This window comes from Lepidochelys olivacea (assembly GCF_965140295.1).
Source record: "Lepidochelys olivacea isolate rLepOli2 genome assembly, chromosome: 25".
In the NCBI taxonomy this organism is placed as follows: Eukaryota; Metazoa; Chordata; order Testudines; family Cheloniidae; genus Lepidochelys; species Lepidochelys olivacea.
The window spans coordinates 18,064,612-18,081,313 of NC_140435.1; the positions used below are offsets into that span (position 1 = coordinate 18,064,612).

The window sequence follows — 16,702 nt, forward strand, 5'->3', positions numbered from 1 at the left end:
ACACGGGTGCACCCCCACTCCAGTCTGAGCCCAGCCGCCGGGGAACCTCTTCCCCACAGTCACATAGTTTGCCTCAGAAACCCTCCATCCACCGCCCGACACTCTCTGCTCCCCACTCTGCCCCTGGGGCCTCTCCCCCACTGCTCTCCGGCTCAGGGTGGCTTCAGGACCACACTACCCACAATGTATAGCGGCCGTCATTTGAATACCCCCCGCCTCTCACTTCCGTACACCAATCGGAAGCCAGCCTTCGCCGGTCTGGCCAATCAGAGCGCGCTTGCCCGCCCACGTGCCCCCTCTCCGCCCAGCAACAGGCTCGCCGGCGGGGCGGGGCTCAGCGAATCGCCTGGTGAATAATCCATGAGGGGGCGTGTCATAGGGCGGGAGGCCCCGCCCGCCCCAGCGCGGAGGGGGAGACGGTCCCAAGATGGCGGCGCTGCAGGCGGAGCGCGGGTACGGGTTGTCCTGCGGGCGGCTCGGCCGGGGCACCCGCGTCTCCGTCTTCCACGTCAAGCTGACGGACAGCGCGGTGCGAGCCTTCGAGGGCTACCAGGGCTGCAAGGTACCGCGGGGCCGGCCGGCCGGGGGGCGCAGCTGGGTATGGGGGGGGCCGCCTGGATATGAGGGGGGCCGCCTGGATATGAGGGGGGCGCCCGGGGGGGCTGTGGGGTGCAGCTGGATATGAGGGGGGCGCCCGGGGGGGCTGTGGGGTGCAGCTGGGTATGGGGGGGCCGGCCTGGGGTGGGGGGCAGGCTCCTGGGCGTAGAGGACAGTGGAGTGAGGCAGAGTCTCCCCCCTGGGGTCTCGGGGATCTGACCCCATTCTCCGCCCAGGCAGGGGAGGCAGTGGGAGGACAGGCGAGGGTAGACTGTGCCCCCCCCCCGCCCCGCAAGTCCCAGGGATTGTGGGACTGCTTCCCAGGTCCTGCGCTGGTGGTGTTGAGGTTCCTGGTCTAAGGGGAGCTGGATGGGGGGGATCCAGGAGGTGCCCATTCCTGCAAAGGTATCTTCTGTGGGGATGTGCCCCCCCCATCCCAGCCCATGGGGCTTCTGCCCCAGCTCCCCTCGCCTAGGGGCCTGGATCCCCCTTGTATGCTGTAAGGAGCGGCAGGGGGCACTGGGCTTGGCGTCAGGTCTGGCATAGGGCTTAGGTAGGGTCAAGTAGAGAGAAGATGTTATTGAGGCACCTTGCACACCGCTTTGGTGGTTGTTGGGGGGGTGTGTGTGTGCTGACTGGACAGGTAGGAATCTGGGGTGGTGGGGCTTGGGTCACCTCCATCCAGAAAGGGTTCAAATCCTGGGCTCCCTACCAAGAGCCAGTGATGGGATTTATACTGTGAACTTTCAGACACTGTCCTCCCTCTCTTGGGCTGGGGGCTGTACCCCTCAGGTTACATAGGTGAAGTTTCAATCTGAAAATACCCAGAATTTACACACACCCACCCACACAGCAGTGAGGCAGAGATCTGTGTTGTACTGAGGGGTTCAGCACCCCAACAATTCAGGGGGTTTTAATCCTTACATATCACAGGGTGATAAGGAAGGGGTGAATCAGAATGTCCTCAATTGGAAAGAGCCCAGATTCCACCCTGGAGGAGCATTCAAGAGAAACACTTCCCAGGAAGGAAGAGGCTACAGCTTTCACTCACTGTTGGATGTTTAACACTGTTGGGTAAAATGGGGAATTTCCTTCTCCTGTCCCTGTCATTGCTGCTGCTGTTCTCGCTAAAAGCTCTGATTTGTCAGCTTCCCCTTCCAGGCAGGCAGATGCCTTGCTCTGACCATAGACAAGGGTTCTGTGTGCTCTAGAGCAGACTGTTAATTGCTGGAGGTGAGAAGGGAGCTAGCTTTTCTCTTTCTCTTCATCATTGAGGCTGTATTTTGATATCTTTAAAATTTCCAGGAAGGCTATTGTCAAGATGTTTCCTCAAATTGCACTCAGCTAGCTTATTAGCTACTGTGTAAATAAATACAAATGGAAACACTGGGCATCGTTTACTAGGCTGTCTCTAGAATTAATTTAAAATATACTTTTTTTCTTTGTTCTTATGCAGTCCACATTTTTCTGTCTTCACCTTGCAGGTAGGTGGTAAAAGATGGGACTCTAACCTGTTTGTTAGAAACATCCTGCTTGCCAGTGTCTGTAGAATAAACCATATGTTGTCACAACACTATTTTTAATTTAGGGTGTTGGTTACACCACAGAAGTGAGTTGGGCAATCTCTGCATGAGGGTTAAAGGTAATTACAGTCCCAGGGTTTATCAACTTAACATTGGTAACAGCAATTTATATTTTAATGAGTGTTTATCAGCTTTGTGAAAGGTCAGCAGTGACGAGTGAAGGAAACATTAGGCCTCTAATAGTGCAGTAGCTTTTCTCCAAAATTAGTCTGTCAAGGAAAGTGGTTTTTTGGTGGGGAGGGGGTGGGAAGGAAGGATTTTAGGCAGCTGTGTTAAATATTTTGGGAAACTAGTTTGAGTGCTTGTCACACATGAATAGGGTTGCTTATTTTCTAAATGAAGTGTGGTTTCTATCATTGTTTGGTAGCCAAGGGCTACTAATGGACTTTGCTTTCTGCTCCCCATCTGAAAGAGAGAGACAGTTGGGCTTGTCTGCTACTAATGGTTAAATTGGTAGAAAAGGATGAGAGTTCACTAGTTTGTGTAATAAATAACCTGACAATTTGTGGGCTATTAAACACTTACGTTGTTTCTGTGTTTGTTCTATAAACAGTTTCTCTAGCTTGTTGAACTTGTCGTCTTCCTCTGAAATGTGCTGTGCCAAGAAGCCGTCGTACTGCTCTTTCAGTATATGTGAAGGCTAGTCTTTAATTTCATTTGGGCTTGTAGAAGGTAAATGGAAGGATCTTGCAAAGGGTTTGTCCTCGTCTTTTTGAGTTTAAATCTGGTGTAACTGACTGCAGTATTGCTCTAGCTCTTATCCAAGAAAATGTAAAAATCCAATTCTGTTTATTACCTGAAGTCAGATCTGTTTGGAGTCTGACCTGTCCATATCCCTGTATAGTATGTTAGTGTGAATCCTGTGGCCAGTCTCTGGAATTCTGCCAAAACAGTCAAGATAACAAAGTTATCTCCAGTTACTTTCTGAGTTTGCTCTTTGATTTTTGTAACGCATGTGTTGAGTGTATAGTCCATAAGTGAACAGCCAAAAGGAGTATTTGCCATCAGCTTTTGATTTTTCCCTTCCCCTTGCATGCTTGATAATAGCTTGCACCACTGGCAGATAACCTAGGCAAAGCTAATTTCTGTTCAGTGACTTGGCTTCTAGTTAGAAGCCTCTGAGCAGCTTATTGGACTTCTCCCTCCTAGTTGGGTCTTTGTTGATATATGGTAAGTCATTTTTGGCCCAAGCCACTCTTCCATGTGTTGTTGTACCATTTTCGTTGATTTAGGAGTAATTGAAATATTATTTATAGATAGAGGGTATAAAACTCCTTTTGGAGAAGGGCGAATTACATTTTTAAAATTGTCCATGACCCAAGTGCATAAAGTTAGGGTCATATACTCACCTTGATCCACAATGGATCTCCCATTGAGGTGGGCATGAAGATCAAGGATATGTTGTGACTCTTGTGTAGTAACAAAAATTGTAGCAATGCTATGTTCAGCATCATTGGGGGGAAGAGGAGAATGCACTTCTAGGACCACTATTATTTCTGCCGTTTGTCTGATCCTTTGCCCATGTAATTACCCTCATGATTGTGGACTTTTGAAAACTAGATGTACAGTTGCACAGCTTAAGTTTGACTCTCTGATTCTGTGTTGTCATTCTGTTTGAGCTAATAACCACGGAGATAAAATGGGGCAATATTTCACATCTTAGCCGGAAACAGCTCTGTCTGCAATCCAAGGAAGATGGCTGTGTGTCAGCTTTGCTTTACTCCATCTCCACTATTGGCATATGCATATGTTCTGCTTGGCAGTCACCTTGTGCATCAGGCAGGACACAGCTGCCAGCTTTCTCCTGCCTCCTGTTCCTTCTGGTCAGCCAACAATTCCCATGACTCTCCTGAGACGGTCAGTTCAAGACACCATTGATGCACTTCCTATTTTTCTGTTTGGTTAGCCTGGGTCCTGAACATTGTACAGTACTAGTGTTGACCCATTTCCTAATTCAGGACCAAAGATATGCTCTTAATCCATTCACCACCCTTTTCAAATGTGGCAGAGCCACCCTTTCCCCTTGTACATGACATAAGCCTGTTGTACAACTGAAAACCATAGTACAGGATACTCCCAGTTAGCTGAATAGCATGGGGGGCTGGGATTTTATTCAGATAAATTGAGAGGGCAGGAGCCATTCAGTATTGGAGTGGCCTGGAACAATGACTCCTCCTCTGAACCCTAGCCCAGAGTCTCTGCTGTGCCCCACTCACTCACTTCTGTCACAGCAGCCTGCAGAGGGCTCCCTGTGTTGCCACAGGACTGGTAACACCCCATCCCTGCAGGGGCAAGGTTTGGGACTGAGCAAAGACCTCCAGCCAGGACTCTGCTCTGCCCCATCAGGACTACAGCCTTCCCTGCACCTTGTGCTTACAGGGATCAGGTGTCACTGGCCCTGCTGCAGTGCAGGGAACTCTCTGCAACTTGGCTGTCACAGCCTCATGTCAGTGGGGCCACAGAGGGCTCCCTGCACTGCTGCAGGACCCTGCCCGGCAGGGGGCTTGGTCATCCTCCATGCAGTTCTAACCGGGGGGGGGGGGGGGTGTCTCAGCTCTATTATCTGAACCTCCACATTATTCAATCCCTTCGTTTTCCTGCAGTGTACGATACATGGGAGACAAGGAAGAGATTCAGATAATGCGGTGGTACAGATAATAGAGTTTTGGCTAAATGGGCATATACTGTACTAAAATGCTTATACATGACATGTCAGGCTTAAATGTCACGTAGCAACTGGCAAGGTTCTACATCCTGTGGTGGGGTGGGTGAGGGTATGTGGGTAGCATTAAGGCTGATGATGGAACCTCTAATTGTGACTCTCCTAAGGCTCTAGCCTGTAGTTCTTTAAAACTGCAGCTTCACGGTTTAAAGGGCAATATGCTGTGGATGTTTAGAATTAATGTATGTGCTTTCTGTATTACATCTGCTATCAGACTTTCTCCTTTATTTGTGAAGATTGTAGTGATTATGAAATTCAGGAGCTGTGAGTATGGCAAGTGGAGACGATGCAAGCTTCTGTCGCTGCTCCTCAGTCCTAGCCTGCAGGCACTCCTCCACCCCTACTTTTCCATTGTGCCTCTCTTGAGCTGAGGCCACCAGATGAGCCAGACTAGTGAATTTTGGGTTGTGGACTGCCGAAGGGTATCGCCCCTCCGCAGCACGCTCTAGTCTTTTGACTTTAATCCTGGAACTTTGGTCTGTTGATGACATGTGAATCTTCCAGCTTTGGGAGTGAGGTACTGCTCCTGTGCCAGTTGCACTCTTGTTTTTATTTTCAGTCAAATGCCCATTAATTTCTCAGTGGTAAAGTGAAAGCTACCAAAGCAGATGCTGAGTGTAAGAGATCTGGTTCATTTGCACATCAAGTTATTTTACAGCATGCATGGCCACACAGAGTTTTCTTTTTGTTGTCTTGTGGGAAATCAAAAATGAGGCCTTTAATTTTCAGCACGGACTGTTCAAAGGGATGCACATGTCTCGATGCTTGTTGAGAGCATATAGCTTTTTCATCAAAACCCATTACATTATCTTAAAGCTTTTTGCATAATTACTCCTTCTCTGTAATCTGTCTCTTCTCCTACCTCATTAGTTAACTGATGCCTTCAGTCCATCAAAATTGAAGCATTTATGACATCACTAACATGGGATTATGACGTTGCTAAGTGAATCAGTCAGGAGGAGGTTGGTTAGAAAAGGAAACTCGTCTGTTTGCACATACACCCCTTGATGATCAGCAGTGATGGGGCAGGATATACCAAACTTTACTGGTCTGTTAAAACTTCCATTAAAGATTTTTTTTTTTAATCTTGACCTGAATGTGCTGCCTTCCATTTCAAGAAAGGGGACAGACAGAGGTTTGAGGTATGTTTTGGCTGTTTCCTTTCAGTTATTTAGGGTAGCTTTTCTCCCAACCATATATCATTTAGATCTGCTCAAATTATAGATTTATTTCTCTACTCTTCAAATTGCATGGGAAGGAATTGTCTATAATTTACATCTAAAGTGACGTACAGTTGCTATGGGATTCAGTGGCAGATTATAAACCTATTATGTGCTTTTTTGTACTGCTGGTAGCTGACTGAAAACTAGGGCTACTTGGTGATATGCCAGTGAAAAGTAGAGAGAACGATATTTTGTCAGGCTATCACTGAAAATAGTAGCAAGAGGAAATCGTATTTGAAAAGTGCTATAGCAAGCTTATGCCTTAAAGAAGGCACACCATTAATTTGAAAATCACAATTCTGTCTTGAAATATTTTATCTATATATTGTAACAAGTAACTCCGAGAGCAAGTAACACTGAAAGATTAGTGCCCAGTTCTTCATCTGCAGATAGGTCTTAAATCCTGCAAGGTGCTGAGTATTGTGGCACAAATCCAGCAGCTGGATTAAGGCCACTGTGTTCAGCGTCTTGCAAGAAGAAACTCATGCTTATTTCCACCGTTTCCATTGCGTGATCAGTTAACTTCTATATTGCAAATCTCTTATAAACATCAGCAGGGGAACAGAAAAAACATTTTTAAATTCCTTACAAAATACTTTTAAACTTCAGACTATTTGAAGTATGTGTTATCAAACTCTGGCCGTTCAAAATTAGACTTAAGAAAACCCTGTTTGATAGCATCCTTTCAAGACGAGCACTGCGCGCTATTACAAGGTGTATATTCTACGTGGCTTGTATGCTTGCAGTATAAACTAACCTTCGAGCCCGGCCTATTAATGGGTGACCCTCAAACACATGTGTCTCAATCACTTTGAAATGTGTTTTCTTATTTTTTTTTACTTTATTGTAATGCTCCCTGGCAGAGAGACTGCTGCTGTTCTGTCGCAGTCACTCACTCACATAGTAAAGGCTTTTGTCCTGCTAGCAGAGCGATTCTTTGTTACCAACAGGGGAGGAGAGAGTCTTAAAGCCCCCAAAAAACAAAACCTAAAATTTGAGAGCTCAGTGTAGAAAAATGGAGGCTGGTCAGTTGTGTTTTATTTCCTCAATAATTTGCACAGTCCCCACTGTGTGCTCTGTGGCAGGGTGAGTTTGTAAAGTATCTCTAAATCTGTTTGTGCATGTTATAAAGTGAGAAGGGAGAGACAGTACATGCATTACCGTAATACCAACTTCTGCCAAATAATCCCTGAAAGAGGAATACATTTTGGTTGATTTAATGGTTTGCAAATAATGCATAAAAGGAGACACTGGGATGCATAGAGTTGCTTTGCAAGAGTAGGTAAAGTTTGGAGCTACACCAGCTATTTTAAGGCTCTATATAGAGTAGTCAGACTTGTACGTGCAATTGTAAGGATGTCAGGGATTGTTTTTTTGGTGTGAGGGAAGAGGGGTTCTCCTTAGTCTAGCATCAGCAGTAATTTCAAGAGCATTAACAACTTTCTGCTTACTCCAGAAATGTTAAGGATAATGACGCTTTTATGAACATCATCCTAACAAAAGGAACCAGATTGACATCCCCCAGACTAGCATCCTCTTGCGCACAGAGCAGGCACAGAATAGACAGCAGTAAAGCCAGTTTTCCCCAACCAGCATGCCTAAACCCTTACCTGGACACATCATGCAGAGAAGGGAGCTTAGATTTTGTAGGAGAAATAACTTTCTGTGGTAGCATTAATGTTGCTTAGAGTATCCCACGCATTAAGGCAGTCTTTGCACATTGTAGTAACTTAGTGTTGCGTGTTGACTGATCTTTAAGAATTTTGGTATAATAAACGGGATGACACCATTCTTCGCAGCTCTTGTCCTAACCTGATAGTTTGTTTTGAGTTCTAGTGCTGAAGTGAAAAGGGAAACGTTAAAAATCCAATGCATTTTGCATTGCCCTAGTGAATAGTCAGGGTTTAGAAAAAACACTGCTGTGTACACTTAGTCTCTCCTTTCTTTGTTTTGGACGGATGCCTTTTTAATTTAAAGAAACCAGATTTGTTTAACTTTGAAAATTGGTCACTGCATATGAATATGACTTTATTTGGCATCCCACCTCCACCCATTTTGAGGCTTCTCTGATCTAGCTACAGTCTGGTGGCTTCTGTTAACCTCAGACGTGCCGCCCCCCTTCCCCTCCACAATCTATACAGCAAAGCCACTTGGCCTTTGTTATCTAGGAGAGAATTTCATGCAGTTTGGACTGTAGCAACAAACTTCAAGTACTTGATGCTAAAGGGCAGCTCCTTGTCTGACAAGGTGATGTTCCAGCTTATCAGCAGCCATGTGTGGCCTCTTTTCATGTGCCCAGCCTACAGCCATCCCTGGGCCCTTTCGTACGGAGAAAAGATAAAACCGTTTCTGATGCATTCGCCTCTTGGACCAACTGGAGTAGAGAAAAGGGGTGGATCAAGTGACTTGAGAGATGTGGTCTGAGGATAGGACTGTGAACCAAGGATTCCTGAGTTCTACTTCTCCTTGAACCTTTGCTACAGATTATGCTATTTATTTAAAGGTAGAGACTGATGTCCCCTTTTTAGATCGATGCAGCTCCATGTGACAGATTAGCGGGTACTACAGAACACTCTAAAACATTTCAGTCATTTCCTATATCTGTTTACTGGTGAAGTCTGATTATTACCACATCCCTTTTAAAAAAAGTTATTCTTTGGAGTGCTGGTTAAGAGCTTTCAAACCCCAAATTCTAGTTCAGTAATGTTTGGATGACATGCCCCTCCTTTGATTAGAGAGAAATCATTTTCTGATACTTACAGCACAGTAAGAAGAGTTTAGTATGGACTAATTAATAGTGTGTAGCAAGAATAAGAATGTTGCACACAACCCTAGCAAAGGATACCAGTAGGGATGGAAGAAATACTGGCTTAATCTACATGGTGTAGATCCTTTGGGCATAAAATCTCCCAATACCCTAAGTGGAAGAAGCTTTCATCTTGATCTTTATATTCCTGCTAGCAGAGGGCCTGCCATTATATGATGGGCTGCATTCAGGAGCTTATGTGCCAGTTGTGGTTATTAGAATCATATTCCACATTTCAGTGCGTAGACTCTGTATGATTTTTGTTGCTGTACCTTTCCAGCTCCTCGGCACAGTTTTAAATTATTGTTGACTCATAGTCACTGTGAAAAAATCAAATAGTCTCTCTGATTTTTTCCACCCCCCCACCCCCAAAAAAGAGAGCAGGGGAACAAGGGAATTGACAAAACTTCACTTGTGTAACCTGTTAGCCACTGACTTTGGCTTTGCTGAGGAAAAACTCACTTGGGCAAGTTGTGTCAAGTAAACCTACTCTGAAAGCACTTTGAAATCTGCAATGGCCTGGAAGTCATACCACTTGGTCACAAGATGACAGGTGTGAGCAAAGATCACAAATTCTTGATTGGTTCAGTGGGACAAATATCTTTCAGTGAATGAGGTGGATATGAATTTTATTATAAGTGTTTAAAAAAAATACCCAAGGGAAATTAGAGACTCAAATTTAATCTTTCTAAAACTAAAAATAACACTGAGTCTGACTTAAATGCACAAAAGCAAGAAAAGTCCTACTTGAGAATCGTGTAAAGCAGCTTTTTAATTTGAGTCAGAACTGCGCTAGTCCATTTTCAACCAGGAACTTCCTTGCATTTGTGGGTTTGTAAGGTCTTTAATATTTCAGCAAACAAATTCTCAGTGGACTTCTTTCCATTGCCTTCAATGGGAGCAAGATTTGGTGCCATCCCTTGAATCTGTGAATTCGTCTTTAAAAGAGATGGACTGCTGTTATAACTTGAGTGATTTGTACCTAAATCATACTTGACTTACTACTGTGAATAGTCCTACTGAATATAAAGAATAGAAGTAAGATTTTTTTTATCATTAACTCTGACTGGCAAATGGAGCACTGTCTTGATTTGGACTGAAAACAAATTAATCCCATGTGTGAAGCTGTGGTTACCTGGCTTGATGAAAGCTGCATCCATTGAAGAACCTATCTACAGGGAAAGAATGAACCTGGAAAAATATCCACAAATATGGTTAAAGTTCAGAAACATCCTCAGTCTGATGAAATAACTATACTAGGACTTTCTGTGTAGAATGTAAATTAGATCTCACTACTGGAACTAATACAGACTAGTTGGACTTGATTTTGAAAAGAAAATAACCCATGATACCCACAGGGAGAAACTAAAAGGTTGCACATTTAAACTGGTAAAAGGAAATAGTATTGTTCATAACGCATTTTATGGCAGCGAGTTTCATAATTATAGCGGGATTCACAAAGGGTTATGCATATGTCTGGCTAATAAGAAAGTTCCATTACATGAGATAGGATAAGAATATAAGGATATAAACTTGTGATTCGAGACATGAGAGACATAAATTGACAGGAATTAGAAAGAAACTTTCTCCAGCACATCTGTCCAAATTTTTTTTTATTAAAATTTGGTAGACCTAACTGGTTTAAGTGCGTAATCAGAGAATTAACTCAATTTAATAAAATCACTACAAATGACATGTCATAAGCAGTGTAAAAATGCTTACTCTGTAAGATAGTAACATCCTTTTAAATAGAGAACTCCAGTAATATTACTGTATAATGTTTATCTAACCAAAAGCTCACTGCTGTAATGATTATTGTATTGTCTCTGATACTTACATGGCTAGGATTTATAAAGCTGTTAAAACTTCCCAAATAAAGACATAAGTGAAGGGGGAGAGGGGAGGAAAGAAAGAAAGAAAAGCTTCCTCTTTAGTCAGATTATTCCATAATCTTTTTCATTATGGGGTTTCTTGAACCTTCCTTATAAACATCTGGTTCTGGCCATTGTTAACCAGGAATGCTGGACCAAATGGACCATTCATTTGATCTCACATCACTGTTCCCATATTCCTAATATGTTTTAAGAAGAGATCCGAAAAACAAATTGTCAGTTGAACTTTCAAGGGGTTTTAATGGGGTACTTACAATCTTGGTAAATCCCAAATCCTGATTTATACTTTTTTATCCTTTAAAACAGAAATCTTATTAATCTAGTCTCCCACCTCCTCCACATTGAAAAGCCCCTGATAAGTGTTTCAGTACTTTATTTTAAAGGGACGTTACTCTCAATCTCATCTAGACTTTCGTGAGCTAGTCCTTGCCCTCTGCCTTCCCCACTCTACTCCTGCCCTGGGAGTTACATTATGTGGGATGGACTGTTAGCATCCTGTCCCCATTTCATGGGCAGCCATTCAGTAAGAAGGGGAATCCCTGCCTGTCTGTGGGAATGCAACCTTTCTCTGTTAGACCCCCAGTGTATGGTCTAAGTGGCGTCTGTTCTGCTTTCTGTCGCTCATTCAGGATTTGGGAGTGGGGGATGCTTCCTGTATTGCCACAGCAGTTGCCTGCAGCTGCAGTGATGGAGCCCTGTGGGCTGCCTTTTGTGATGCCATATCAGAAGTTGGGGCTTGTTTCTAGTTTTGAGGTTAAAAGTTTCTGGGTGACCCTTATTGTCGCAGAAAACAACAAAACCCTTAAGTTTTAGTTTGACTCCATAAGAAACAGTTACTAATCCTGACTTTCACTGTATTGAAAAGTGAGAGTGAGAGCAATGTCCTAAGTGGGAGTGAGTGGGAAATCAGTGCAGGCAAGTGACCCTACAATAACAAACCAGTATGTGCAGCTCAGAGTTTAGAAGCAGGTCTGCAATAACAAACCTGGTGTGCTGGAACAAAAATAAGTTTACTAAGGAAGTTGGCTTTTGTTTTCAAGTTTCCAAAGGATTATTGTTGTCAAAGGGTTAGTAGTGAGGATAGTTATATAACATTTATGAAAGTAAATGGGATATCCTTTTAAATCTGCTTGAAATCTGAATTTTAATTTGTGTAACAGTGGCGATTAGGAATTTGTTGCAACTTTTTTACTAGGGGCATGATTCGTAAGTCCTAGAAGAATAAAACAAGAACTTTGTTGTAACTGAGCACACACTACTGATGCCATTTTTAAATAGTGCACAACTGATCTCTACATCAAGATCAACGAAAATGTTTATTTTGTAATTCCTAAAGCTGAAAAGTCTTAACTCCCACTTACCAGGAAGAGTTACTGCTGATATTTTGCTGTGTATAGACTGGTGGTTAAGGTTTATTTGTACGGCCTTCCAATTGATACTCTGCAACCCTTTGCAATGTAGAGAAACCCACTGTGGTAGTACCTACCTGTCTAGAGATTAAACTGCATCTTTCACATATGCAATTGTGGAGCCAATGCATCCAGTCCAGTATTGAGAAGCTTTTTTTAAAATTTAATTTTAAAATAAAGCTTGGATGAACTGACAGCAAAGAAACTGTATCTAACCTCAAATGAGCTCAGATATCTCAGCCATTTGTTTTCTTAAAAGAATCCACTATCATTCCAATTACCATTTATTTTGAGGCTAAAAATTCTGATCACATAACTGAGTGAAGGTTCAATAGCCATACTATGGTTTTCGTATGTGCATTAAACGACTCACTCTGCTCAGTGAAAGAGATTCTGTGTCTGCTAGGCTGTAAAAGTCTCTCGAGGACATTTAAGCTTGTACCACTGCAAGGTTTGATGCAGGGATGTGGTTTTTTGCTGTTTAGTTAGCAGAGGTAGTATATTTTTACTGTTCTTATCTTAGACTTTTGATGCTCACTTTTGGAATCCCTTGTAACCATTAACGTCCACAGACTGCCTGGTGGGGAACAGAGCAACATCTGATTTTAAGGGCAGATTTCTTTAATTTAGAAGTTTTTCTTCTACTGTTTGTCAGTTTATTTTTGGAATGGATTATGTTACTAATCAACCCGGCAGTGCAAATAAAAATGTAGTTAGAACAGTGCTAGTTTTGTGTGTTCTCATCCAGAAGGTCTATTGAGGGGAAGGGAGAGCCTTACTTTACTCAACAGAGGCCTTTCCAGCCAATTAAGTGTTAGTAGGCAGGAAGGAGTCCAGCAGCACAGAGAGATGGTGGTTTTATCTTGTCAGCAGCACACAGTAATTGGAATGGGGAGGGAAAGATGGTTAGGCAGATGAAATCATTGTGAAGTTAATTTGTCTGCTTTGCATAACATAGTCAACTTTGATGGAAACAACCCAGTATCATTCCAGTGGAAGTGTTGAGTGTTTGCAATGACTCTATTTCTCGTTAATCTGCAAGGAAGAACTAGTGGTTTCCCTGAATTTCTGTGACTCAGAAGAGCCCTGATGGAGTATAACTGTGCTCTTCAGTTCATGTTGTGTTTGATGTTTACTAAGACTCAAAGCACCTTGACCTAGCTGGCGATGCTGTTTGAAAGCATGGTGGAAGCTAAGTTTAGACTCTTGGCTTCCTTTCTTATGGTTGGGATGGATTGTAGGGGGGTGGTGGGATTTCTTCAGGATTTCCTTGATTCTTGTTCCTCTACTGAGGGTCGTGTGCTTTGCATTGCAGCCTACTTTCATCTCCATGTTGCTTCAACTGTACAGCCTAATTATTTAAGAAAGATAAAAGTAGCAATAAGATCTAGATGCCCACAGCAGTAAAACCAAGAAAACCAGTTCTGGCTGTTTGTCCCAGGCTCAGCAGTGCATGTGGTGAGGCATGTGCCATGGTTGGACAGTTGGGAATGTTAAGGTCCATCTGAACTCTCAATTGCATTGCTGTAGTCCCCCCTGCAACAAAAGGAGTACAAATTATGAGCAGGTAAGGATCACAGTGACACTTCTGTCAGCCAGCTAAGATCATTCTGTGGGCAAGCAGTCATCTGAAAGAACCTTGTATTTTGGTTAGCGTATTCTAAAACAAATGAGGTGTTTTCTTTACCCTACTTGGAGGCTTGGAATTACCATATTTTCGTTAAAAGAATACAGAGGAAAAAACCCTCTTTAAAATTCCATCTTGGTGTGGTGTTTAATATCCATTAACTGACAGTCAATGGAATTACAATCACTAATGTTTACTTTGTGTAATAAGTATGATGTTGAGAATGGTGTACAGAACTGGTGTCATTGCTACCCTTCGGTTAGATTATCACTTGCTGTATATAGTATATACTTGCTGGTCTACTGGCTAAACTTTCTTTTGTAGAAACTAACTGCCAGAACTTCAGTGTAGTAGTTTCTGGAGCCTGGAAGAGAGCCTGGAACTTCGTTTTTAGTACAAAGGTCATTTTAAAGCCAGACAGATTTCAGGTCAGTGACCTACAACTTCATGGGGGTTACAAATGGCCACTAACTGCCTGTAGTTGGAGGGACTGTAATAGATTGCATTTCTGAGTGAGAGTACAAGGAGTCCTTGGACTTACAACGCCCAGCTTAAGTCGGACGCCACTAATGACACTTTCCAATTGACTGCTTGTTTTGCCCTTACGATGCTCGATCTGCATAAAGTTTGCTTGCAATCACTTCTTGGGTTATACTGGTATGGAGCTGGAAGGGGTTGCTTCTGATTGGTTTTGAGGCAGCAGCGTAGCTTGTTGCCAGGTAGGGTTGCTGCATGTTTTTGATTGGCTCCCAGTCCCGGGCTCAGCCAGTCAGAAAGCTTGAACAGTGATTGGCTGAGGCTCAGCATGTTTGCCATTCTCCCTGGCTTTCTGAGCCTGCGTTGCCAGCATTCGGAGCAGCACATGTGCCTCGATATGTTCGTTAGAATGCTGCTTACAAAATACAGTGCACAGTAAATACACGGATGTTGCAACGTGGGTCATCTATAATTTACTTAGTACAAAAATCTGGGTTATTGTGGTATCAAGCCTTGGTTCAGGAACCAACCCCCCCCATACCATTGATTCCTATGGGAAAAGCGGTTTCGACTTCCTCAGAATTGCATTGTAACAAACTTACAGGAGTTGCAAGTCAACAGCATGCATGTTACCAGATTGTGTCAATCTGTCTGTGGAAAAATACGTAAAATTCACTTGTATAAAAGGCTTTGTTACTACTTGGCTGTTTGTCGTGACTCTGTGTATAAATGAAGCACTGGTATTTGACAGTAAAAACTGTTGTTCACAATGGTCACTAACCCTTTTCTAAAAACAGATTATTTAAAAAGCTTTCTATCACATTTTAGACCTTGTGAGCTGTAGGGAGGATCCTTTTCACAGTAGTTCTTAATGCTTTATTAATGCTTAATCTTTAAAAAGGAATTCCTTACTTGTATTTCTGAAAATATCTTGTAATAAAAGTGAACATTTTAAAGTTAAAATAATCAAAGACAAAGTTAACTTTGGCAATTCACTCAGTTTAGATAATGAAGAGTTCTGGTTTTCACATACTACTGCAATACTGCAATTTTTGACTGCTCACTTTTCAGGGGATTATTTCAATCCAAACTATATATGCCTTTTTTTTTTTTTTTTGGAAGGTTTAAAACAATATAAACCACTTCCCAAAAACATTAGATCATCTCTGATATTTTTGATTTTTGTAAAACTGCTTTTCTACTAACTTAAATTTGATACCTAAACTGCCTGACTGTTTTCCTTTAACAAGATTAAAAACTGTGGATGTTCTAAATTATGAGTGTGTATTTATTTCAACCAATTCTGCCTGTTTAAAAGCAACCCCTCAAATGAATGATTTGATATTAGGTTAACAATAACCCAACTGGTACATGTATGCTGTGACGGGGGGTGACAGTGTTAGGTCAGTGTAGTGACTTCTCTTTTACACGTTCAGTTTATAGATTGTTTACATTTTGCTTCTCATTTTTCAAATGTTTAGCATTATGCTGTTTTCTTCAAGCTCTATAGAATAGACACGCTTAAGGGGAATATTACCAGCTGACACTTATTCTGGTGCAGTTGTCACATGTTAAACTTCAAGTAATAATGTGAATTTGAGTATAAAGCTAATACAAATATTTTAATAAAGGAATGGAACTTTTATAAGCAAAACATTTTGTCAAGTCTTCTGAAAATGACCTTACGCTCAATATCTGAACTGTCATTGGTATCATAGGTGTTGGGGCTCTGAACTGACTTCTTAACTTGTCTTGGGTGCAAGTGGAATTCAGCGAGGGTGGAATCTTGATGTCTGTAGTGTAATGGGTGAGGAGAACTCAAAACTGCAATTTTGAGAAACTCTTGCACTTTAAATGCCTTATTTCCCAGGGAATTTAGTCTGTATTTTGAACGTTTTTAGTGTTTTCTATTGAATCAGGCCTGAAAGTCCATTCTCGCTGGTTTCTGTGTGGAAAACTTACTTGCAACGGCCTGTTGTTGGGTTGTGTTTATGTAACTTTTGTATAGGACGTGCTACCTTATCGCCTATATTGGACTCCAAAATGGCAGGCTGAAATGGCTATGTTGGAGTATCTGTGCTGTGAACCCTCCCTCAGTTTTCTCCAATGTTTTTTCAACTTTTCAGTTTTTCTTTCTAGCTTTCCAAGGGCTCAGTGTTCTCTTCTCGAACTCCATTACAAGTGGATTTTTACCAGAGCAGTCTCAAATTTTTTACATTCTTCCATTGTTGTAGGGTTCTACCAGCCTTAGTTGGTTGTCTTCCCTTTATTAGTTTACAGCTGAAAATGTTTTGTAACTTGCCTGGTTTTTGCCTACTATGCAAAGCACTAGTAGGCTAGTACAACTGTTCAGCCTTTTAGAACTA

The 16,702-nt window shown here is 42.5% G+C and overlaps 1 protein-coding gene across 2 annotated transcripts in view; it reads left to right on the forward strand.

Moving 5' to 3' along the window:
* Positions 1-418: 418 nt before the first annotated feature.
* Positions 419-16,702, forward strand: part of ELL (elongation factor for RNA polymerase II) — an 85,813-nt gene continuing 69,529 nt past the window's right edge. Inside the window, exon 1 of one of the 2 annotated variants that reach the window (XM_084614668.1) lies at positions 419-562. In XM_084614668.1, the coding sequence (XP_084470794.1) occupies positions 428-562 (135 nt within the window). In that variant the 5' untranslated portion in view covers positions 419-427. Of the gene's footprint in view, positions 563-2,831; positions 2,853-16,702 lie in introns of those variants that run through there. The other variant, XM_084614669.1, reaches the window with a different exon arrangement.